This window comes from Glycine max, chromosome 10 (genome assembly GCF_000004515.6).
Source record: "Glycine max cultivar Williams 82 chromosome 10, Glycine_max_v4.0, whole genome shotgun sequence".
Taxonomy (NCBI): domain Eukaryota; kingdom Viridiplantae; phylum Streptophyta; class Magnoliopsida; order Fabales; family Fabaceae; genus Glycine; species Glycine max.
Genome location: NC_038246.2, coordinates 42,768,399 through 42,794,135, shown reverse-complemented (window position 1 = coordinate 42,794,135; position 25,737 = coordinate 42,768,399). Strand labels below are relative to the sequence as shown.

Here is a 25,737-nt window from a genome sequence, read left to right as displayed (position 1 = left end):
TATTTATGCACCAAAAATGTAAAATATATATATACCAGTGAATATGAAAATTTTGTTTATCAATTAGTCATCAGATATTAATAATATATATATATATATATATATATATATATATTTTAAGGATATTAATATATGTTTTAGTTTAATTATTATAAATGTTATCAAACTTATTATATATAACAATTCGTAATTATAATTCAAATGACAATATAAACATCATTTACATTTTTTTTTTTAAAAAAACTCTTGACATTATTTACTGCTGTATAAACTATTTATTCAGACTTCTTCTAAAAAACAATTTATTCAAATATAAATAAATTTTACATTATTATATATCACCATAAATCATTATATTGATAAATTACCTTAAATAAATATATAATTAAAAATAATATCAAAAATATATTTTGATGAATTAATTTTAAAATTAACAATAAGATTGAACTGTCAAGATAGATTTTAAAATTTAAGAGTTTTTTCTTAAGTAGGACTCTAGAAGTAAGATACGATATATGCATAGTAAATTTAGCAAAAGATAAAAGGATTTTGGCTTAGAAGTAAAATTGATAGAAGATACAACATGTTTCTAAGCTTTATTATATGAAATCAATCATATAAGATAATCGTAAAATTAATGAGAATGCTAGCAAGATGTGTTAAATGGAGAAAAAACATTGTGAAAAATTATTTGTGATCGCAAAGTGTATACCAAACTCAAAGATAAGTTTTATCATACAATTATACATATGGTAGTGAATGATGAGATTTAAAGGAACACCATAAAAAAAAGTGAGAACAACATAATGAGAATATTAAGATAGATGTGTGATCATACAATAAAATATAGGATATAGAATGATGTTATACTAAAGATTGATGTAACATCTATTGGAAAAAAAGTGACAATAAATCAATTAAAATATTTTGAGTATGTACAAAAAAGACCACAAGGGATGTCACTTAAAAGAGTGAATTGCATTATTTTTAGCACGTGAAAAAGGAGAAAAGGGAGACTAGAAAGGCATAAGAAAAAATCATCAAAATATCTTAGATTTAATATTTTTCAAATTTTGATTTTTAATCATGTTAAATGACATCGTATGATCCACATGGTTGACTTCACGTTATGGGATAAAGTTTTGTTGTGATTTTATCTTGATTAAAATGTAATTTTAATCTTTTTATTTTTTTCAATATATAATTTTGATCCCTTCATTTAAGCTTTAACTATTAATGCCATTAAATTGGACAATTGGTTTAAAATGATTGATTATAAAAACCAACAAATTAAATGTCTCAATTTTTAAATAAAGGCCAAATTTCTGAATTTCAAAAAGATAGGAAGTTTAGCCTTTATTATTTTTAACTTGGGAAATGACTATTTTGATTAAATCGGTAAAATTTTAGTTTTTAGAAGAATGTAAATTATGATTTAGTTCTTGAATGTTTATTTATCTCATTAAGAAAAATAATGACTCTCTTTTTAAGAATCTTAACGATTGATCGGTTAAAATTTAGTGAAAATTTTAATTTTTAGAATTCTCATTTAATAATTATCTTTATATTTATATTAAATGAGAAACTTAATAAAATTGATAACCTTCAATAAATTATAACTTATTAAAAAGAGATTTTTTGAGAGGAAAGAAAATGTCAAAGAGATCGTGTAAGAGAGAGAGAGTATTGCTGACATTTTTCTTATTCATTTTGTTTTTCTCATGTTATTTGGTAACAGCAGTCACATCACATCGTTGAATGAATGACGTGTGATGATATACTTCCATTAAACTCGAGCTGATTCCACTCACTCTATAATGAAATGAGTCATCGCCTCCAACTTCAAGGCATTATCGTCACTTCCTTTCGCCAACCCCACTTTTCCTTCTTTTCCCGTTACACTTCCACAACGACAAGGTTCATTTTTCTTCGCACCCCATTTTATAATACATGTTAAAATTTGTATTTTTATTTTCCTTTTTTCAGTTTGTTAATTATTCTGACACTTTTCCGTTAAAGGTTATCATTTTCTAGTTTTAGTTGCGGGAAAAATTTGGAAATGGAGGAAGTGAAGGGTGCTTCAGACTTGTTGGTGGGTGACCCTGCTTTACTGGAGAAGAAAATTGATGCAATTCGATTGGGTGGTCCCCAGAAGCTTCAGGTTTCTTCATGCATTTGGTTGATAATTTATAATTAATTTAAGTGTTGTATATTCCATTTTTTTTTGTGTGTGCGCTTGTTGAATTGGTTCAGTGTAATGACTAGTGACAATATAAATGGGTACCAGTCAAAAAACTTTTTTTTTTTTGAGATTTTTCCAGCACAATATGTTTCTCTTTTTATGGTTGTGTTAACAGATTCCTGCTACCGGGTGATTGCTGATTTTGATGCTACGTTGACAATGTTTTGGGTTAATGGAACTCGTGGCCAAAGTATGTTGTTCTCTCAACGTTTTATTTCTCCCTTTGAGGCTTTGATGCAAGAAAAAAATGGAAAAACTGTCATTAGGAATTGATATGTATCATATCTCATAGAATCATTTATACTTTTGTAGCCAGTCATGGTCTTTTGCAGCAGGGTAATCCAGATTATAATGCCAAAAGGCAGCAGTTATATGAATATTACCATCCATTAGAGTTTTCGCCAAATATTGGACTTGAAGAGAAAACAAAGCTCATGGAAGAGTGGTGTGTGAATTTATTAATGGTTATAGGCACTAAGTTAAACAGTGACTTTCAGTATTGACATTAATGCTTTTTGCTGAAAGTCTAAATGTGGTGTATCAGGTGGGGAAAGGCACATGGTCTTCTTGTTGAGGGAGGACTTACATATGACTCAATAAGACAATCAGTTGCTAATGCCAACATAGCTTTCAGGGAAGGTGTTTGTGAACTTTTTGAGTTTTTGGAGGTAGATTTCCCATCCTTCTATAAGTTCTTAAATGTTGATATGTTCATTGTATATCAGGTGAATATATGAAATGAAATATAGATGCGTGAAAATTCAAATATTCAATTGCTGAAACTGGTTCCTGTATTCTAGTTGTAATTTTCAGGAAAGAGATGCTCCTGTGTTGATATTCTCAGCAGGGCTTGCTGATATCATTGAAGAGGTCTGATAAATTAATTTTGTTATATGATGACAAGGTTGCTGGACAGTTGCTTTTCACTCTCTTCTCTATTGTTGTTTATGCCTCTCAATTGCATTGTATTGCTTTTTTTGATAATAACAGGTCCTAAGGCAGAAACTTCACAGATCCTTCAAGAATGTGAGGATAGTATCCAACAGGATGGTATTTGATGATGATGGCCGCCTTGTAACTTTTAAAGGTGATTCTATGTTTCCTGCATTCATTAGCTAAATATTTGTTGGTTTTCCATCTCGGTTTTTATATCCAAATACATCTTTTTGAGGCCAAGGCATTAAATAAGTGCCTTTAGGTTTCACTGTCAATAGAGAGAAGCAAATATATTTATTTATTTATTTATTTCTGTCTACACCCTGGTGAGTGGGTTTGGTAAAATAACATTGCAAGTAATATTTGCTGATAAAAAAAACATTGCAAGTTTTATTAACAAAAACTAACCAGTAATATTTGCTGATAAAAAAAACATTGCAAGTTCTATGGTGTCTCTCACCATGACTGCCTAACAAACACGAGCGCAATGGATGATATGTCACTTAGTGTTGGGTGGAAAGTCTTTGATACCTGCAATGTTTATTGCATATTTTGATGAATGTTTCCTTGCTTGGGAGAACAAACAGCTAAAGAAATTTATCTTATGTCAGTAAATGTTGTTAAATGGCGACACCATTGCCATGGTGGAATGGCATGACAGATTTTTTGCCAACTGCCATAGGCAATTTGTGAAGAGAGGCCTGCTAAGGTTGGTGCCATAGGTTTCAATGGCGTGTTCATATGGAAGAATTTTGCCCTTCTGCCCGTCTGCCCGTCTGCCATTGGTAACACTTCTCAGTACCTTATTATGTGCTGTATCATACAGGGTTTGAAATCATGGGTGGGGTGGGGGTGGGGGGGTAACAAAATACTTGGTGAGCTTATGCATTGTAATTTGAAGCATGGCAGGTTGCTCAAATAATGCGACCACTATTTTGAGTGTGAACTGGATATGAACCTTGCCTTAGGTTTTTAAAACACTCAAACCTAGACGAAATCCCTTGATTCCCAAAATATAGAAACTTTGGATACATGTATTACTGTCTCTTGCAGGGTAGCTAATAACATTCTAGAATCTCTAACCTTGGATATCTTCATCATAACACCAATGATACCACTTGTTACTAATGGGTCCAGAATATGTATGAGAAGTGACTCAAATGTTGGTTGGATTGACACTTATTATTAGTAAGTTCTATATTCACTTTCTAGAATTGAATAACATATTGCTAATGCAAGTCATGACCAACAGATGAATTTCTTTTTGGTTTTAATAAATCCATCTTATGCAAATCCAAACTTCTCACGTTAGTTAACTAGGAATTCAGCAACAGCAAACTGAAAAAAACTTGCTGAAATGTAAATGTTGTCTTTACTCCCAGTCCTAGAGTCTTGGGAAATTCTACTTTTTCCTTAAACTTTTTTCAATGCTTTTTCTGTGCTGAACATAAAATTTAAAACAAATATTTAACTGTAACTCTGTAAATTGATATTGGCTTTCATGTATAATTGTGTTTTCTTATGTACAAATATTATGAGTTCGAACATTGCAGTTCATGGCTGAGTTGAAATATTTAAGTGCTTGTTGAATCACTTGAATGCTATTGGAGTATTTTGGATAAAATACAATTTTGGGGTGCTTTTAAACCAAAAAAGAACTAATTATCCCGAAGCTAGAAGGCTCCTTGCTATGCAAAGGTATGGAAAAGGGTCATTGTACGCAGCCTTACCTTTGGATATGCAAAGAGGTTGTTTATGGATTCATACCCATGACCAACCAGTCACCAAGGTGCAACTTTACTGCTGCACCATAGCTCACTTTGGGTGGCTTTTAATCATCTTGATAAAATTAGTTCTTACTTTTTACTTATAAATTTTTATTACAGGAAAATTGATTCATAGCTTAAATAAAAATGAGCATGCTCTTGACATGGCTGCTCCTGTTCATGAGAGATTGGGTGATATGGATGGTTGGTCCTACTGATGGCAATGCCTCATTGAAGAAGAGAACCAATGTTTCCTTCTCGGTGATCACACCGGAGACTTGGGAATGTCTGATGGTTTGAATTATGAGCCTTGCCAAATTTCTGTTCTTCTAATTACTTGGGTAACATGTAACTAATACATATGCTCAAGTGTATAAAATTATTGTTGCAGGAACCACAACGTTGAGAACTCACTTAGCTGCTATCAAGAAGCTTTTGATGTTGTTTTTGTGGTAAGTGGATTGGATGGATGCTAGAATATGTTTAGATTCTTTGTTCCTTTAGTATGAGAACAGTCCTTTTATTTTTTGCTTCGGTAAGTGCCTCTGCAATTGTGAGGAATAACATCATATTAAACTAAACTAATGCATTGATGCATGTTCATATGTAATTTGACTTTAGGTGACTACTGTTTACTCTTGCTGTGGTGTTTGATGTTGTTAACTGATAACATTTAACTGACATTATATTTCTAACGATTTATGTTCAGTTGAAGTGAACATACCTGGAGAAGGAATTACTATGCAGCTAACCGTAACTTGCATTTTATTACCTGCAGAATGATGCACCCATGTGGGGAGTTATCAAACTGGTCTCTCATATGTGTTCAAGTGGGAGGTGATGTTTCCAGCAAAGATATATCCTTAAGCAGTCTCATTCTTTTTTGTTATATATCTTAGGATTCCTCGTCATGAAATTTGTATTACCTATAGTTAAGAAAACCGTACACGAGCTCAACCATTAAAATGTTTTGTTTTACTGAACAATATAAATATAAATTATAAAAGTTGCCAAACAAATGGAAACATTAAGATATGTATCTGCATGAGGTGCAGTTGTTTTTGAACTGCATATGATCTATTTCTTCTCATTATATATTGTCTCTCAGATTTTCTCTAGCATGGTTATGCCTGTCAGTTTTCCCTTCCTAGACATGGCTGGTGATTAATTTTGCTAGTCCATAATTAATTTACTTAATATGTTACAATAATTCTGTAGTATGTGCAAGGTACTCCCAACTTTTTATGTCTCGGCTTTTCTGTGCTTTTGGTTTTGTGTACATAACCATTTGGCAGGTTTCATAAAAAAATAGCACACCAAAACATTAACTGCGTCAGGTAGGCATCTATGAGAATATGAAACTTAGATCTTAGTGCAAGTGCTTTGTAATAAGCATAGACAGTATTTGAAGCTGTAACGTATATTTGAAATAATTAAATTGCACTATAGTTTGAGTGATTTAACCGAAATGAAAAACTACCTCAACTTTGGGATAAACCTTGACATTATGTTGCTGGCTGTAATAATTTTTTTTTTTTGCTTTCTTCGTAATTTTTTGGTCCATAAGAGGAAAACACGCTAAGAGAAACAAATGGGGCCCAGGGCACAAATGAAGATACAACGGAACTTCTTTTTGTAATCCGTTTTTTCTCCTAGCACTGTCCTTATTTTTTTAACAATTGTTTACAAAAATATCATTACTAAAAATTAGTTTCTGAAGTGTTATGGAAAAATATTTTCAAAAATTAATTCTTAGAATGTAAAATAATTACTAAAAATTGGTTTCTCAAGTTTTGTTGGAAAAGATTTCCTACAACTAATTATTAGAATGTAAAATAATACATTCCAGATACTAGTTTTTAAAATATATTTTAAAAGCTTGACATGACTAAATCACTATTTAAAAGTATATTTTATAATAGGACATTTTCATTCAGAAACCTGTTAAAAAGTCTACATTGTGATAAAACATTTTAAATAAGTCAAGAAACCTAAATCAAAATAAGCTAAAGAACTTAAACTTGTACACGAGTGCCTTAAGCCTAAATGCTTTGGTAGAGAGGAAAGAAATAAAGTATATAAAAATGAAAGAGAGATAATTTTAAAAAAGAGAAATATAGTAGAAATAAAATTAAATGTTGGATTTCTTGATTGAAAAAATTAGGTGAGAAATAAAATAAAAATAGAATGATAACATATTAAATTACTTATTCACCCTGGAAAAATACGAGCGTACAATTCGGGGTATTGGGATAAGGTTCATGACCAACAACAATCCTCAAAAGGATAGAAGAGTCAATCCATTGTAATCTTAATTGCTTAGGTGACTTGTTAAAAGAAGCTGAGACTCACTATATCATGAGTTAAGTCTTCCTTAATTCATCTCAATCAAACCAGCAATGTTATTTTGGTGGTCATCTGTTAATATATTATTATAAAATCTAAAATTGTCTTTTTCAAATGAAATAGATTTTTAAATAAGTTTTGTCCTAATCTATTTAATAAATAAGCGTGAGCTAGGCTTAAGAGGAACAATCTATGTTCCCTCTTTGCCAATAATATTTTGGTGACAATCTTTGTTCCAAGGATAACTGATTGATGAAAGAAATAAATCAATCATATATGTAGCAAGAGAGCACAACTTGTTTGAAATATTTGGATGAAAGTCCGAATCCTAGTCCTAGTCTCCTAGGATAACTGTTTCTGCCTCATTGCTTCCACAAACACCACACAGCATTCGTTTTTCAGTGGTTTACTTGGCCTTCAATTGTCGTCGTGTTGTGGATTTCAACGCTAGCTTTGATCCATGATTGTCACTTAATTAACCCTGCTGCAATTTGGATAACTAGTCCCAAACAAACCATCCTCATTAATTCCTGTGAAATGAACTGGCTTATATATCTCATGAAATGTTAGGAATGTTAGATTTCCAAATAAACATATTTCCTTACATTATTATGATTTTTTTATTCAGAGAAGACAGTATCTTTCACCGGAGATAATTATACTTGAGCTGAATAAAACTAAAATTTAATATATTATTCTTAGCTGTTCTGATTAAGCACCGTCAGGGTCGGATTTCACCTGAATTTGATTCATATCCCTAAAATTGTTAGATGTATTTGTTGGTATAATTATTAATCATTATTATTTAGCTGGTGTTGGGCACAAAATGCCAATCCATTTCTTCAAGACTCAAGCTAAGTGTTCTACATACAGCTTGTACCAAATAAGAGGGCCGATCTCATGGATAATGATGTATGGATATCTAGTGTTATTTGACATCTTGAAAAAAGAAAAAGAAAATAATATGATATGATAAAAAAAAGGTCAAATAAGTGTTTATTATATATATATATATATATATATATATATATATATATATATATATCATCAATGTTTGTTTTTCTCTTCCAAGTTCCAATGTAGGTTTCCTTCTCAACTCCACTAAATACGTCCTACATACTGTACTAATGTTTTCTTTCATTTACTGTTCAAGTATGCTATTATTGGAAACTTTTGACAACAGCTTTAAGCATGACGTTTCGGCTTTTAGCAAATTGCTAACTCCCATTTACATAAGTATTGCATTTCCTTTATCTAATTGCACGATTGTGTTGAGGCTTGAGATAAATTAAAAATAACCAGCCCCATATATATCACCTGACAATTAACAATGAAAAATACCTACATATAGGTGGAAGATCATGATGGTCTTGCTAAACTTGAGTATGATTATCTCTTATTTAGAATAATACCTATGGTCTGAAACTAAAATAGAGACTTAAGATATTGAAATGGCATTTTCACAGTTAGTGTTTTAGATTTTAAATTACCTGGAGTCTAGACTAAAAAGTGCTTTAGATTTTTCAGTTTTTTTTAGTTTTCAACTTGATCATTTTTAATTTTAGTAGTCTACCAGTTTTTGAATGCTTCTAGGTCATACACAATTGTGAGTTACATTTTTTTATCAGCCTTGAAAAAAATAAATATGAAAATAGAAGGGAGTGACAACTGACAAGTAACATACATATAATGTGCTTCTGTTAGACAACCAGTGTTAAGATCCCAAAAGTCTTAACATAATCAAGAACATTATTATTTAGAAAACCAGGCCACGAAAATTCTAAAAAATTGAATCTTCAGCTCAGGTTAAGCAATTCAAATATGTTTCTAATACAAGTTAATCGTTTAAAACAAACTCAGAAGAGGAAAACATGAGTTATCAATTAGAGAGTCCCTATAATTGCGTTGAAGCAACTGCAAACACCACCACATTGTTGGCAAATCAGCTATTATTGCATCTTGCATAATCATGGGTTACTTGAGGTGTGTGTAATGGAACTCAATTTGTAGTCTATGATGAAGTGGCATGGATGCTTTCAAGCCTTTCTTGACATCAACTTGAAGCTCTCTTATAGGAATTGCAGCCAAGAATTTCTTTATGTACTCTTTGCATGACTCCTTGCCACTACATATGATCCCTTCCCTTCTATCATTGCTTTCATTTGGGGTGATTATGAAAGATTTATCAACTACATTTTCTTGTGAACCATTTACCTCCACTGTTTTATTTCCCTTCTTACTCAGTTTCTCAACTTTTGTGCTTGTATCAAACTTCAAGATGTAGGCCTGATTGCATCCTTCATGTAGTCTCTCCCCCAAAGTGTCAATAATGTAGTAGGCATCTTTCTCAACCTTTAGGACAAAAAAATGGTCATTCCAACTTACTATGTACACCAAAGGCTCCCTAAACATGTGAAGTTCTGAAGCAGAATGGCTTATTTCCTCCCATATGCTATCAAAGGACATTGCACCATGAAGGAAGTCAAAACCTTCACCCTCAGGTTCCTCTGGAATGAAAAATCCAACAAAGGATTTTTCTGACACTACAGATACTGCACAGATTTTCGCTTGCAGAACAGTTTCAAGATCAAAGTGTTTATCTGGAAACTTCTTTATGAAGTCCTTGTTCTCACAAAGAGTTCTCCATTCTGATGATCCATCTCTAATCAGGCTATCAAATTCACACTTGATAGGCATCACAACTTGGTTTGCTTTCAACCAATCTGCAATGAGAGCAACTAGGACAGCACATGCACTCTCCCCGGCAGCGCATTCACTCCTTTGATCAATTGAAGCAAAAAAGATTTGGGTATGGAGCTTCATCTGTCCATCGCGGCTAATGACTTCTTTTTGCTCCCAACTCCCTACAGTGAAACTGTTCTCCTCAAATTCAGGAACAAATGATGGACTAGTTGTGATATTTTCTATTTTATGCCACTGCAAGAACCATGTACACTTACTTAAATTGCTTTAAAGGCTGTTCTAAAATACAAAGACAGAAGTAAAAATGGAAGAAAAACTACAAGTTGTACATATGATATATACCTTTCCACTAGTGTAATCATCAGAAGAGCTCAGCAGCCTACGATCATAGTCAATATCATCTCCACCCTCTTCTCCGTGTTTTTTCAGAAGTAGCTCCCCTTTCACCTTGGAAGATCTAAAGTGAAGTTTCCTTTTCCTCCAAGAAAGGATTCGGTGTTTTGAATTCTGATGCTCAATCTGATCACATGTATTATAATTCTCAACATGTGCACCCCCATAATCAGACTTTTGGCTACTATAGTAGATCCAGCACTCATCTTTACCATTAATAGTTGAACCTGAATATGGTGATCCTCCTGCATAGTTTCCAGAGGCCAGAGTCTCATAACTCAATGAATGTCTCACACAAGAATCCTCCTCATTCACCTCTGACTTAATTGCAGCATCATTATCCAGTGAATCCACGTCCGATGTATACCTATTTTCAAAATCTTCACTTCTGTTGGAGCTCCTACCATCACTTCCTTCATCTTTGGAGCTTGCCTTCTTGGCTCTTCCAGTTGATACATAATCAGCAAAGAATTTTACTCTTCTCAGACCCGCTTTAAGTGTGGTAAACTCATCTTTATTTATTGCGAGAGCATCAACAGAACTGGGTGATGAAGGAACACACATAGTTGATCTTTGCACTGCATCCAAATATTCTTGAAGGGCCTCCAGTTTCAGTAAACTAAGAGACAACTGAAAAGAAACACAAATGAAGTTCCATATAATTTCTCTTTTTTGGATCAGGGAAGTAGGTTGTGCATCTAATCCAGTTAGGCAAGAGAATCATTAAAAGTAATTATTATGAGTAAATAGTGCATACACTAATGGTGTAAAGGTTTTTACACTATCATCTAATCACAAAACATCATGTATAATAAGTTTGCTGATTTTTACATTAACTAAGTTATACCAGCGACGACTTCTTATTGGTTGAAAGTGTACAATAACTTACATTGATAGTGCATAAAAATCAAACTCAATTATAATATTCTAATCAATTTCAAAGCATAAAAAGAAAAGGAAGGAACAAAAAAGAACTTACAAAAAGTGAGAGATTAGTAATATCATTGGTGCCAGGGACATTCAAAGGAACTACAATTTCAGTCTCTTTATCTACAGCTGCAGGAACGTATTCAGCTAAGTTTATTGATGTAACACCAGCTACAGAAGCTCTGGTTTTTGGCCCTTGCTTAGATATCTAATTCAGTACAAAAGAAAGTAAAGAAAATTCAAACTATAAGATGAGGAATTGGATCTTAGTTATTTACTCCAAAAATTAAATTAAATTAAATTTCAGCATAAATAAAATTCTTGGTTGAAATGCTGTAAAATGCTAGTCAAACATACAAGAGTATGCAACTGCATTGGTAATAACACTGTAAAATAATTTTTTAAAAAACAAATAGTGAAAGATAAGAATACTGAACTGAAGGACAAGAACTTTTTCTAAGAAAACAAAACCAAGAAAGATAATAGCTCATGAATGAATACAAGAATCAGATCCCAGAATAATTTTTTAAGAGAAAATTGTCATAACAAATTGTTTTATTAATCCTAAAAGATAAATATTTTTTCATAACAGAACCAAAATTGCAACTAATAAAAAACTGTCTTTCCAAACACAGTGACAATTGATAGCATTTGGTAAAATGGAATGGAACATTTAGGAGTAGGACATGAGGTTAAAAATGATATATATTTTAGTTCCACTAAAAGGGTGAAACCAAAACGGAATAGCACAAGATGCTCCATTTTGTTTTATCCATGTGTGAATAAAAACATTTCATGTGCTTCATGGCCCATCAAATTACTTCATGTTCTACAAGCTCATTTAAGTCATTTGGCCATAAATAGGTGATAGATAGATCAATAACTGATCAGAAAAAGTTCCTGCCAAGAAAATTCTATTAAATCACATTTCCATTCTAAAGGATGTCTTTCTCCTTTTTTGTTCTGCAAGATTTTCTAGTGACAGCTTGAGTCAAGACTAACCCCTCCTCTGCCAGCTATCTTACGGGCATATTCTCATGTCCAGGTGCATTTATAAGGGAATTACTTCCCTTACGTGTTGGTAAGTTTCACACCCAAGAAATCAAAAGTAAAAGCTTGCCTAATAAACAAGGACACAACAAGAGACAGGAATCTTATAAATATAAATATAGATACACATGCACTGTAAAAAATTTAAATTATAATAAGAGGTGACAAGATCATTATACAATATATAAAATTAACATAAAAACATAAATCTTTAATTAAAGAGAAAATTAATATTTAATAAATTACTATCATTATTAGTTATTGCTGTTTTCATTTGTGTTTAATTATTTGTATTACTTTTTAAAAAAAACTATCGCATGTATTTACAGCTATTCTGAAGTATAGGTAAAATATCTGACATGAATGCTTGTTTCCCAATTTGGTAAGACAACCCTTGTGTAGTTGTGTTACTTTTGGTGTCTTTATTCATTAAAATTCATATACTTAAACTGGATGACAAATTGTTCAAGATAAAATGATTTAACTTGACTAATTTTTCTTTACATTTTGAACAACCCATTCTGCAAAAAAAGTGCAAGCAAAAGGAATGTGTAAATTCTTTCTTGAAATGCGCCTTTCAATGTGCAAAAGCCTGAAATCATGCTTGACAAATGTGCAAGCAAGGAATGCCTAAAGGGGCATTTCACCATGGTTCCTTCATGTTCTAATTCTACCAGCTACCAAGCGTATCCTAGTCCCCAACCCAAATAAAGTTCAATTGTAGCCAATGGCCATCAAAGAACCTTAATTTATGAAACACCTCCAGAACTAAGAAAGGCACTGTAGTCTTGTTACTGCTTAAAAGACCAATGATGACAAGCCAAGATTTAATATATATATATATATATATATATATATATATATATATATATATATATATATATGAAGAAATTTCAATATATGCGTAATGCATGGCCAGTTGTGTAACAACCAAAAAAGGAACTAATATTATTATAATTGAAATAAATAAATAGTAGAAAATAAGAAACAAAGTGGATATTATAAATTTAACAAGGAACTCACACTGGAGACTGTTAGCATAACTTCCCATGGATAAAACACGTTCTCCTTATACCTAGTAAAGTTGCACACATTTCTAAATTCCTGATTCCATTCAACTACTCCTGCATCATTAAGACCTTCTTCTCTGGTGAAATTTCTCTTGATGGAACGCCTCAATGAGCTCAAAGCCACACCTTTCTGACCCTTCCACTTAATTTCAACCACCTTGGACTTCACCTCCTCAGCTTTCTCCATACTTGTTGACCCTTCAAGCCTGCGCACTATGAAAACTACTTCAAATTTCTTAGATGAGAGAGGTGGCCATGGAGGCCAACTCATCATCTTCACCACCATTATTGGTTCAAAATTGGAAACTTCCAAGTTCAAACCAAGACCAACAGAAGTGGTACTACTGTGGAGAGACCAATGGCAAGGAGATTGTGGGGTGGAAAGGAAAAGACTGTTTTAAGGGGTTACATGAACCAAAAGTTTGTATCTTTTCAGCAAAGGGTGTCAGTGATTGAGTAAAGTTCACACTCACAGGGTTCTCAAACAGGATGAGAGAGAAGAAGGTAACATACTTTTGGAAGACGGTTGAAAACTTTTTGAGGGTGAAAAAATGAAGGTACAAACAATGATGGGTTTTGGAAATTTAGAATATATATATATATATATATATATATATATATATATATATATATATATATATATAATGTATTAAGTATGAATGTGTTAATAAATTATAATAATAAAAATATCTTAAAATATAATAATAATAATGTAACTTATTAATATATTTATATTAAAAAAAATAAAAATATGTACTTTAACAAATCATATATATATATGTTTTGTGACACAGTGACAAAAAGATTCTGAAAATCCAAAGGTAGACACTAGAGACAGGTTGTTCACACACAGTTGGAAATTGAAGTGAGTGGGGTGTAACCTTTCCTCAGAGTGCCGGCCCGGCTCACAAACTATTTCCACCTATGTTCCAACAAAGTACTACACTAGACAATGATGATGATAATATGCATTTTCCCAAATTGCACAATTCACTCTTGCTGTAAGACTCCAAAAGCAAAATGACATAGGACTCATGTTGCACTAATGTACTGTTTTGGCAATATGTATTTCTATGCTGCAACTCATGTTATTTGTAATCTTTTTAACCTCATTGATCAACATCTTCTAAGTAACTTTTGTGTCCAATTAAAGATAAATGGGTTGGTGGCTCCAATTGAATTACACGATTCCATAAAGCCAAGGTTCCAACTCTACCTTGCTTGTTGAGTGATATGACATTATGACATTTAAGATAAATGCTATTGACACATTATTTGATATTTTCTTTTTAATATTTTTTTATAAATAATTAAAATTTATTGAAAATAATTAATTTTGGTGGATCGGACTTCTCACTTAATGTTTCTATTTCCTTATTTAGTCACAAAATTCGATGATTTTTAATAAATGTCAGTAAATGATAGAGTGTTTGAAATAAAGTGTGAACAAAATTCTATTTAGCTTTCTTTCATCAAATAGGAAATATTTTTAAAATCCCTCTCAGGTGGGATCTCAAATAATTAAGATTTTACTAATACTTGTAGTTAAGTTTTTTTTTTTCCATAGACATTATTAAAAAAAAAATTGTTGGAGATACCCTGGAATGCTAAATGTAGACATTTATCATATTTGAACCTTTCTTAATTTGTCATGTTATAGAAAATTGACTTCTTTATGCTAGACTCAATTCCGCTGGTAAGCGTAGTTAAGTATAATCCTATTTGTTAAATTAAAGCTAATTATTTTCCTAAGATTTCATTATACTTCCTAAAAATAATGTTGGTCATAAATGTAATTATCTTTTTTATTGATGAATAAAATTTGCATTTTTTCTTGACAATTATTTAATCAAGTCATTTATTGATAATGCAGTGGGCAGGGACCAGGGACTGGTTCTGTTGTTACATAACCTACCACGCTTCCAAACCAAATCAAATTAACATGGGCCTTAGACGTAGTAGGCTTGTTTTGTCCTACAAAACACTGCGTTGGGTCGAACCTAACACCAAAGTCACAAGCACACAAACCTGAGGGGCTCTCACAGTTTCACTTTCAACCTACCATTTGTAGCACTGCTAAATTTAATAAAATGATTTTAAAAGTTTAGAACTGAGAAGTTTAATAAAATTTGAAGAATTTTTGTAGGATGTAGTATTAATATTTGAAAAGGGGAAATTTTGAGATTTTCTTAGGTGAAATTTGATTTTTGATTGATAAGTTTTGAGTAAAATAAGATCTAAAAACAATTTAATCATTTCATTTTGCAAATATTTTGAGCAAAATGAGAATCTGGAAGTCTTAGGTAAAAGGCCAAATTCACTTAATATTAAAAACAGAGAAACACAATTGAATAAGAAAACATTGAGATATTAAATTCAAATAATTAAATCACTTATTCATTGTCATGATTTTAACTAAGATTAAAAATAACTTAGTTTATTTTTTTGTAAAATTAACTATTATTTGAATTATTTTATTTTAAATTAAATAATTATTCGTTACAAAATATGTCCTTGTTCTCATAAGATATTTTTGTTTCTTTCACATATACCTTGAGTTCAATAGCATGCATGTAGTAGATTTATATGAATATACTTAGAATATACTGTCTAAATTTTTTAAACATTATTATTCAATTGTCATGTATATAATAAAATTATTGTTTTTTAATAATTGTTTTTATAAATTATACTTAAGATGATTACTTTTATAACCAACCTAACTAGGACATTTAGTTTCCCAACAAAAACCTAGGATATCCTTACAAGCTTGAATCGTTTCAGTTGGAAAAAATCCCTTGTGCATGAAGATCAAAGGATATGAACACACAAAGATACATCACCAAAAAAATAAAATAATGAAAGATATAAATTTAAAGCAGATATCTTTTATCTACATTCACACAAACATCTAAACAATATTCACTATCTCAAATTTTAATTTGACAATGAATTACATTTATCCTCTATTTAATAATGTCAAAATAACAATAAATTGATATCTTGACAGAACTATAATTATAATAAGAGTTTAAAATAATTTTACATTATCATCTACTCATCAATCATTGTTGTTATGATTTTTAAAATAATTTTTATCAAAGTCAACAAACTTATATCATAAATGATGATTGAATGATAATGTAATTTTACATTATATAATATTTTTTCTCTTATAATAACCTAAGCAAAGGATAAATGCACACATTGATCCGATGCAAAGTTTATTTGTATCATTATATAGTATGGTTTCATTGGGATGATCGATGATGCTGAAACTCAAAGTGAGCTCCAAGGCTGGGGCTTATAGAGGCGTTCACCGAAGGCAATTAAGAATTCAGCATAACGACAAATTGTAAGAAGACGAGATAATTGAATCAAGAATTGCTGGCGAACATGATCGGCCTATTGTAACAAGAAACCGTGTTAATAGCAAAATAGAGAAATTATACCCAAAAAACATATCAACATAATAGAGAAATTGGATTCTCATGATTATGCATGCATTACCTGCTTTAAAAATGACATTTGTTGTGAGACACACGTCAATTTTAATCCTTTGTCACCAGCTGCTGATGCTTTATCAAGGATTTGGTGGAGTTTTTCCATGCCTTGTGCAAGAGCATCTTCTGCTTGTTGACAGGATTGTACAAAATTAAAAATATCAGAAAGTTGTTGCTGGGAACACGAATGCTGAACTTGAGGCAGAATAACCTGGATCCATATATAGCACACACTTAGGCAACATGTAACACTTCAGTTTTCGGGGTATATATATATATTATATTTATTAAGTATGTATTTTGAGTTTTTATAATTAATTGAATTAAGTAAATATTTTGGTGTGAGATATTGGGTTGAAATTGAGTTTTATATTAGTCATGCGGATAAAAAATTAATAGAATTTTTAGAAATTAAATAAATGAGAGAAATTATTTTTTGTTAATTAAAATAAGGATTTCATAGTATTAGAAAATAAATAAAGATAAATGATGTTTTAGAAAATAAAATGATATTTTAATTGGTTACTTATTTAATAAAAAGAGTAAAAAGATTTTTTTTTTATAAAATAAAAAAATAGAATAAATAATAAATTTAGAGTAACCTAACTATAAATAAAGACGGTCAATTTTTACCATTATGATTCCTTCCATATTTGTTCTCCCTTCTTTCAAAACTCTTTTTTTTCTCATACACACCCAAACTTGTCTGTCCCAATAAAACTATAATACCGAACTCGTTAATCGTTGGATCATCCTAAAATTTAGACAACACCTTTGGAACTCACTTTTGCACATTCCCACTGTTGGAATTTGCGAAATAATATATGTAGAGAGAGAAATCTTTCTCGCACGGAGACAGTGAAGTTGAGGCTTCAATCCCTTCTCCTTCTCTCTAACGCTTGGAAACCCTAACAGAACAACTAGAAAAAAAAAACTTGAGGAATCATAGGGAACTGCTAGAGACCCTACTATCGCTACCGGACTACACGTGAGCCCTCTTAGAGATAAGATATGAGTTTATCACAATTAGGGTTAGAATGAATATGTGTAGGGGTCTCTAGATGATCAAATTGGGATTAATTTTGAGGTGTTTTATGCGTTTTAATTTTGTCTGTACAATGATAACTACAAATTTCTCATGTTTGATGGGTCAATTGATGCCCTAATGTGAATTGGATGGTTTAATTGAGTGTTTGACTTTAAATGTTAGAAACCTAGAAATTGGGAATTCTTGATTCTTGCATATTTTCTTGAAATTGATTGAAGGGTTTTGTTCCCCATGACATGGTAATGTATTAGTGAGAAGGTGTGATGAGACATGTGTTGTGAACAAATGTGGGATTAATACGTTCCTTAATGTGATTATACATGTTATTGTGAAGTGTAAAGTGATAGCATTGAGTTGTGAGCTATAAACTGACAATCACACAACTGTAAGACCCTTTAAGAGCGACAAGTTAATGCATGATGAATATTGTGATGGGATTCCCTGTGGGAACCCAACGAGTTGAATAACTTGGAAACACAACGAGTTAAAATGATTTTGAAAATAGTTGAGTAGTTATGTGTATTACGTATTTCAAACTTTAGTGGCACATATATGATTTTAAATGTCTGTTTTAATGAGATGATTAGTTATATAAACATAACATATTAATATTATTACTGTGTGATATATATATATGATGCATGAGGCATGATAATGTGATGTCTTTGGATTATGAAAGTGTGATGAACTGTATGTAAGTGACAAGTTGAATATGCGTTAAATTGTGAGATCACACGTGTATTGAGATGTTGTATGCATTGAACTGTGAGTTATGAATCGTACAATCACACGACTGTAAGACTCTTTAAGGGCGACGAGTTAATGCACAACGAATATTGTGATGGGATCCACTGTGGGAACCCGACGAGTTGAATAACTTTGAGGCATGACGAGTTAAAATTATTTTCAGAATAATTGAGGAGTCGTGTGTTTTGTATAGTTCATAGACGGAATCTGCGTGTTAAAATATTTTATTGATTGGACTTCAATCAAGAGGAAGAGCCCCTAATGGACTCTTCAGAGTCTAGGCCTTATACACCCAATTTGAGTGTTCCTTTAAGCATGTGTTGATCTCACATGGTTGAAACATTCTTGCAAAACAGTGTGACTCTGACTGGTCTCCCTCCTATGATTTTACCTAGTGAGAGTGATCTGACTTACTAGTGTGTGGTCTGTTTTGTCATATACTCCTAAGTGCTTGACAATATTTTTTCACTGATATGGTATCACATTGCATATAGGATCAAGTATTAGTGTATCTATTGCATAACACCTGTGTAATGATAATTGTGACTTGTTATGTGATGATAGATAATGAATTGTGTAAGTGTGAGATATTGTATTGTACTTGAGATGTGTTATTTTGAATACATAATTAATGTAAAAGTGTGAAATGTAATTTTATGATTAAATCTTTGAAACAAGTGATGCTACGCAATATTGTTATGATTCTATCGTGGGTTCATAATTGATTCTTTTTTACCACACCACCATCCCAAATACACTAATAATAAATTGGTTTACTTTTTTAATAATCATCTTAAAAATTATATCTCCTGTCATTTCTATTTGGTTGATTTTTACAATAACAGTACATAAAAAAATGTTGAACGGATAAATGTATAATATGACACACAGAAAAGAAAGAAAAAAAAATTGAAAGTAAAAAGACCATGTGCATGTGAAGGTCCAAAATGGAAAAGTGAAAATTAACAAGATGCAAATATGATTAAAATTAGATTAACCTTCTAAGCTTTTCTAACTTGTTATATAGAACTTTTCAGCTGAAATAAATATTTGATTCATAATTACTTACATAAGGCTTTTATAATAAGTGTATATATCGAAAAGTTTGATAAGAATTTTTTGAAGAAAAGTTTGATAAGAATTTTGTGAAGAAATTGAAGTGTATAAGTTAACTTTAATTTATATAAAATGTTTAATTTATTTTACTTCATTAATTTTCTCTAATTTTTCTTCTACAAAGTATTTGTTAAGAAGTTTATCTAAACTAACTAACCAGCTCAATATCATTTTTTATTAGCCCCACCAACCAATTACAGTTTTGTTTTTAAGTAAAACAAGCATTACCTGAAGCAGTTGAGAAGGGCGAAAGCCTCCAATCCACCACAAATTGCGTTCAGCTGTTGTGCACCAAATAGCAGAAGCAACATTGAAGACATCTAAATTTTCAGCACTTGAATTCATCTCCAATAGTTCAAAATAGTGCTTCATGACTGTTTCTATAAGAAACACTAGTTTGTCATCAAGAACTTGGTCATTATGAAAATTTAAAGCACTCCGCATCTCATAAATAAGTCTCTTATGCTTTTCTGACCAACGCCCATAGTTCATCACAAATGTTGTGTTTCCTGCGGAATTCTTAACTTTAGTTGGTTTTATGTTACACAAGAAATAAAGGAAGTAGATACTAGGGAAAAAAATTAATATAAGTCACTACAAGCTTTAATTAGCTAAAATTGACCTTAAAATAAGGGGAAAAATCTTTTGATATATGAAATAAACATGTCACTTCCAAAGCCATTCAAGTTACATAATTAACCTTTTTTCAAATAATAATGATAATAAATATCTAATCATCATCAATGATTCATGAGCACTTAATATCACATCCAATCTAAAATCTTAGCACACTAAATCTTCATCGATGATAGTGAACTATACAAATAAACTATAAGTGACATTAATTCTTGGTTGTTTTTTCTAAGAATGTATTTTGTGAAAATTAAATTTAACTTTTCTCTCACAAACTCAACGTGTGTTATCAAATGATACACCTATTAGATTGCACTGTACCAGACTAGTTTAATTATAAAAAAAAAATCCTTCATTTTTCTTTTGTTTTGTCTTCTAATATTTTGATCAAAGAATAGAGTATTTAGACCACCCACAATAAGAATATCAATTTTGAAGATGAATTTTAAATATTTGGCAACAAAAAATATCAATTTATTTTAGGTAATAACCAAGGATACCAATTTAAAAATTGAGTTGGTATGTCTACTGGAAAAGTTCGACTAAAGTATTTGGTGGATTAGAAAACAGAACTGAGGAGTGACAAAAATATCTATTTTGCAAGATACTTTCTTCCTAGTATTCCTTTGTTTTGCCTCAACCAAAAATATACCTTGATTTTTTTATGCTAAGAACAAGACTAACTTTATATTTGTTCTTACCATCAATTATGAAGATGCCTCCCTGCACATTAACCTCATTCCTTGGTTTATTTGCTAGAAACCTGCTTTGGTTAGATGAACTCATGATTTTCTTTGAACTGATAATTAACACTAACAGAATGACAACTAGTTAGCACTCAATTTCATAATGAGTTAATGAGAATGGTACGAAGAATGAAAGGTGTATATATATATCACCAAAAGGAAAAAGAGACCACTATTCACCAAGAAGGACACCTACAATAGTGCAAGATTTTTGTCCTTATTTCTACCTAACTCAAATAAAATGCCCCTATCACCCACTTATCTATAAAAAGGATACACGACATGTATTATTAACCATTTCATGTCATCATACATTTCTCAGATTTATTGAATATTTAGGAATGTCCAACCATTAACCACCCATCTTAGTGTACTTTTGGCCTTTCAAACCATCATGGGACAAAAGTACTGAATCACTGATGTGGAAACTAAAAGTATATACTCATGATTTTTATACCAATTCCATTTCAAGGAGGTAGATTCCCATTGAAACTGATGTGGCTCTTTGATTCTGTCTCTTTCTCTCTCTTTTTTATTATGCAGGTATCAATATCCAACGTTGTCTTGATTCTTGAACCACCACTGAATCTCCTTTTTGTCATTAAATAAAACGTGTTAAATCTTTTCACACGTGAGAAAACATTGCTTTTCAAAGTGTGGCATCCTTCTTGAGTGACCAGAAGAATTTAAATTCTTAAAAAATATAAAACTAGTGCATACTTGTGAAGCCCCTTCTCCACGACAATTCACAAGCAATGCAGCAAAAGAAATTTCACAGAAAATTAAAAGTTGATTTTTGCGGATGTGGGTGACTGAAAATATCTTGTAGCCACGCGATATCTTCTACTATAAAAATCAAGGAAACTTGATGCAGATATTCACCTAAATGGACAAGCCATAACCTTGATGGATAAGGTCATCTCCATTTCCATTTTAGTAACCTTGAGATTCTTGTTCAGGATCCTATATCCACTGATGATGAAATTAGAACCTATCTTAACAAATGTTATTGGACCTATCATGTAATTTGTTATTGGGTCTATCATGTCATCTATTGTTCTCTTGTTGGACCTATCATCTCACCTATTATCTTAAGGCAGTTGCTTTGGACATTCATCATTTTTGTTGGGACAACACAGACTTCTCTGATGTTTCTTCTCCAGCTGTCCTTGTGTTGTCCATTTAGTTTGTGTTAATATTTAATTTTAAAAATCATGGAAACTGTATGATTTCCAAGGCACGACTGGAAAAGGAACAACAAAGAAGCCAAATCTCCACAGTGAAAGGGCTAAAATACCCTATCATGTCAATCTATATGTTTTAATTTTTTAAAAATTATTTTTTTACAAATTTTTATTCATTTACTTTATTTACAAAATTTGATAATTAAACAAATTTAATATTTAATTGAATGATGTATTTAGATGTTTATTATAATGATTAAAAATTAAATAAATATGATTTTTAATTGAATGATATATTTAGATGTTTTTTATAACAATTGATAATTAAATAAAATTGATATTTTTTTACATATGTAAATACTTATTAAACCTATGACTTTTATTTATAATTTATATATGTATACAAATTAATTATTAGATAAAAAATAATTATCACAAAATTTATTATGCAAATTTATATGTACATTAAATATAAATTAGAAATTTTAGTGTTATACATAGCGACACTATTTGTTTATAACATAATGTGTTTATTAGTTTAGTTGATTTGAGTGTTTTACTAATAATGCGGGTCACTGTGCTGTTGGGTGTCCCAACAAAAATATCGCCGATCCATGAAAACGTGAAGACCATTTTAACCCTTTCATTGTGTTGTTGGGTATCCTAACAAAAATGATGGATGCCCAAGATGGATGCCCAAAATGATGGGTATCCCATCATCTCACCTCTATAGATATCATATCATCATACAAACTTATTTTATAGGTCTAATAACATTACACATATCTAAGAATTCTTTAATGAATTATATTATTAAACATTACACATATTTACTATACCTCTCTAAAACAATTATAAAAATTAATCAAACATATCTTAAATCATAACACATTCTTATGTTTTATGTTTTATGAACATTAATTATATATCATACAGATTTTTTATTAAAGAGTTTAATATTCATGCTTAAAATATCTTTAGTGATAGAATTTATTTGAATTCTTAAACACCTTCACTATCACATATGTTACAAGAACTTATAAGCACCTGGTGCATATCATTATCTCAGGTCCTTAATAAGGAAAAACTCCAATAAGAAAATCTTAATAGACATAGTTCTTAATAAGAAAAATAACATAAGCAACTCAGAATGAAGATGACTTAACTCTTAAGTATTATTGAACTTGATTGTAAAGGGATTGTTGATGGAGTTAGGGACAATTGTATAGCTTAGTCTCACTAAAGAGTTACTATTGGTACATGCAAACATATAGACTCAAGTTTTTATCAAACTTTTAGATATAATTTATTAGGAGACAGACAAATTTTGTAGTCCAAGGGGGACGAAATTTCATGCTAGTCGCCAATTTTTTTTATGATATATCATAATTTAGGGTTTAAGATTTATAATTTAGTGGATTCACGTTATGACATTATTAATGCATATTTAAATTGAGCTTTTTGTTAAAAAAAAATAGGAAGACTTGAAAAAAGTTTTCAAGTTGTTGGAAACTAAAAACTAAATAAAATCAGGTTCTAGATTATTGATAAACAATGGTATGATAAGTAATACCACCGTGTTAATTATTTTATAATTAATATTCCAAATAAAGAACATTTTATTGCAAATCGTGCATATCACTCAAAGGCTATATAACCTTTTTTAGGCACAAAGGCTATATAACCTAGTTTGTTGAAAATGCTATTCACAAATTAAATTGCATGTGACATGAATTATTCAAGTTCTTTTCTACCAAACCTGTCTATATATGTAACTAGTGGTGGAACATGACTGAAGATTTTCAACCGAAAGGTGGGTGGAATAACTTTTTCAAACCTTTTTTTTACTGCTCCTGACTAGACTAATTACTTACATAGTGTTGAAGAGGCACTGCTTACTTGATTTTGCTTTTCTTTTTTTTGGGGGAGGGGCAATATCATTAAAAATTAACAATACGATTTTAATTTAATAATATTTACACATAATTTTTTATTAATAAACATAAAATTATTTAATAATATATATATATATATATATATATATTAAGAAAATGAATGATAAAAATAAAAAATAACTCTAAAAAAATTATTATTAAAATAAGTAAATATGCAAATGTAATCAATTACATCATAATACTTAGATCTTAATTTCAATAATATCGAATAATATTTATTGACAAAAAAATTATCTTAATAAAAAAATAACAAATATTTTAAATTGTTTGACAAAAATCACAATAGCATCGTATCAAACATTTTTTGTTTGCATGTTATAAACTGATTTTTTTTAATTTTTGGCTAATTTTGGAAACTTTTTATTCTTTTACTAATTTTTTAAAAGTGTTTTAGTGGTTTATTTGAATTACACACTTGATTGTTTTATTAATTTTATGGTTAGAATAGTTAACTTGGTCTGATTTTTAGAACACTATTGTGCATATATGAGAGAATCTTTTGTATGTAACAATAAGACGAATAAATATTTACTATTAAATTCTATCACCAATGCTGAAAATTAAAATACATGTAACATGAGCTTTCTAATTAAAAATGCACATTTTATATGTATATATAATAAGAAATTTCGGACCAATTTTCACCTCAAGTTCATACAAACGGAAGGGAAGACATTGGTTTTTCTTTTTAGTTTGTATGAGTTTTAAATAACTTTTTATAATTTATAAAATTTAAAATAAACAATTCCATATAAAGAAAAATAATAAAATAAAAATGTTTTTTTTTTGTAAATTTGTCTTTATTGTTACACTTTTTATATAATTTATTTATTTTCACATTCTCTTTTATTTATTTAAATGCAAAAAAAAAATACTATTTTTTTATTATGTCACAAGGTTGTTGTTCTGTTATCTATATTTATTTCCATTTTCAATTATTCAAATCTGACATACCCTTTTTGGGGGTAATTCTGTTACTTTTCATTGATTCTTACTGATTAATCTCTGTTTCATAAGTGAAAATTTGAGTGTAAGGAAACCTATAGCTGTGATCCTCTCTCTCTCTGTAATTTTACAAAATTTCTTAACATTAAGAAAAATTTATTAACCAATTGTTACTATTTAGCTTATGTTGAGGGATTAGAGTCATAAACCTATTAGAATTCCCCATATCATGAAATAATTCCATTGTTGAGTGTTTGCAGTGAATGGGATAATATATATATTTCCCTTCATCGGTACTCATCTCTGTTTCTTCAAGCTCAAATACCCCACCATTCCCTGCTAGTGTCACCCACAATCCCACCACCACCTTTCTCTTCACTGACCCCAACTACTTCATAAAATGCATTGCAGTTAGACGGTAGCCAGT

At 30.5% G+C, this 25,737-nt stretch overlaps 2 protein-coding genes and 1 pseudogene across 2 annotated transcripts; 1 reads left to right on the top strand and 2 right to left on the bottom strand.

Annotated features, from left to right (window-relative positions):
• The first annotated feature begins 1,729 nt into the window (after nt 1–1,729).
• On the top strand, nt 1,730–6,022 carry LOC100816585 (7-methylguanosine phosphate-specific 5'-nucleotidase-like; annotated as a pseudogene).
• A 2,926-nt stretch (nt 6,023–8,948) lies between these two features.
• Nucleotides 8,949–13,980, bottom strand: LOC100816062 (uncharacterized). Its single transcript, XM_003535426.4, has 4 exons — nt 13,387–13,980; nt 11,366–11,521; nt 10,336–11,016; nt 8,949–10,227 (listed from the first exon to the last, which is right to left on the bottom strand). The coding sequence occupies exons 1-4, from the start codon at nt 13,717–13,719 to the stop codon at nt 9,265–9,267; spliced, it is 2,133 nt and encodes a 710-aa protein (XP_003535474.1). The 5' UTR covers nt 13,720–13,980; the 3' UTR covers nt 8,949–9,264.
• A 2,363-nt stretch (nt 13,981–16,343) lies between these two features.
• Nucleotides 16,344–21,342, bottom strand: LOC100777211 (DOG1 domain-containing protein). The gene is made up of 4 exons (XM_003536230.4): nt 21,182–21,342; nt 20,076–20,356; nt 16,944–17,147; nt 16,344–16,838 (listed from the first exon to the last, which is right to left on the bottom strand). The coding sequence occupies exons 1-4, from the start codon at nt 21,264–21,266 to the stop codon at nt 16,713–16,715; spliced, it is 696 nt and encodes a 231-aa protein (XP_003536278.1). The 5' UTR covers nt 21,267–21,342; the 3' UTR covers nt 16,344–16,712.
• Between the last annotated feature and the right edge of the window lie 4,395 nt (nt 21,343–25,737).

What these genes read in the sequence shown, in the direction of transcription:
- LOC100816062 (XM_003535426.4), bottom strand. Translation starts at nt 13,719, where the DNA reads ATGGTGGTGAAGATGATGAGTTGGCCTCCATGGCCACCTCTCTCATCT. An exon ending in TTATGCTAACAGTCTCCAGT is followed by an intron (nt 11,522 to 13,386) that starts GTGAGTTCCTTG and finishes GTACTGAATTAG; the next exon opens with ATATCTAAGCAAGGGCCAAA. An exon ending in ATGATTACACTAGTGGAAAG is followed by an intron (nt 10,228 to 10,335) that starts GTATATATCATA and finishes TGGTTCTTGCAG; the next exon opens with TGGCATAAAATAGAAAATAT.
- LOC100777211 (XM_003536230.4), bottom strand. Translation starts at nt 21,266, where the DNA reads ATGAGTTCATCTAACCAAAGCAGGTTTCTAGCAAATAAACCAAGGAAT. An exon ending in GCCCTTCTCAACTGCTTCAG is followed by an intron (nt 17,148 to 20,075) that starts GTAATGCTTGTT and finishes ATATGGATCCAG; the next exon opens with GTTATTCTGCCTCAAGTTCA. An exon ending in AAATGTCATTTTTAAAGCAG is followed by an intron (nt 16,839 to 16,943) that starts GTAATGCATGCA and finishes TTGTTACAATAG; the next exon opens with GCCGATCATGTTCGCCAGCA.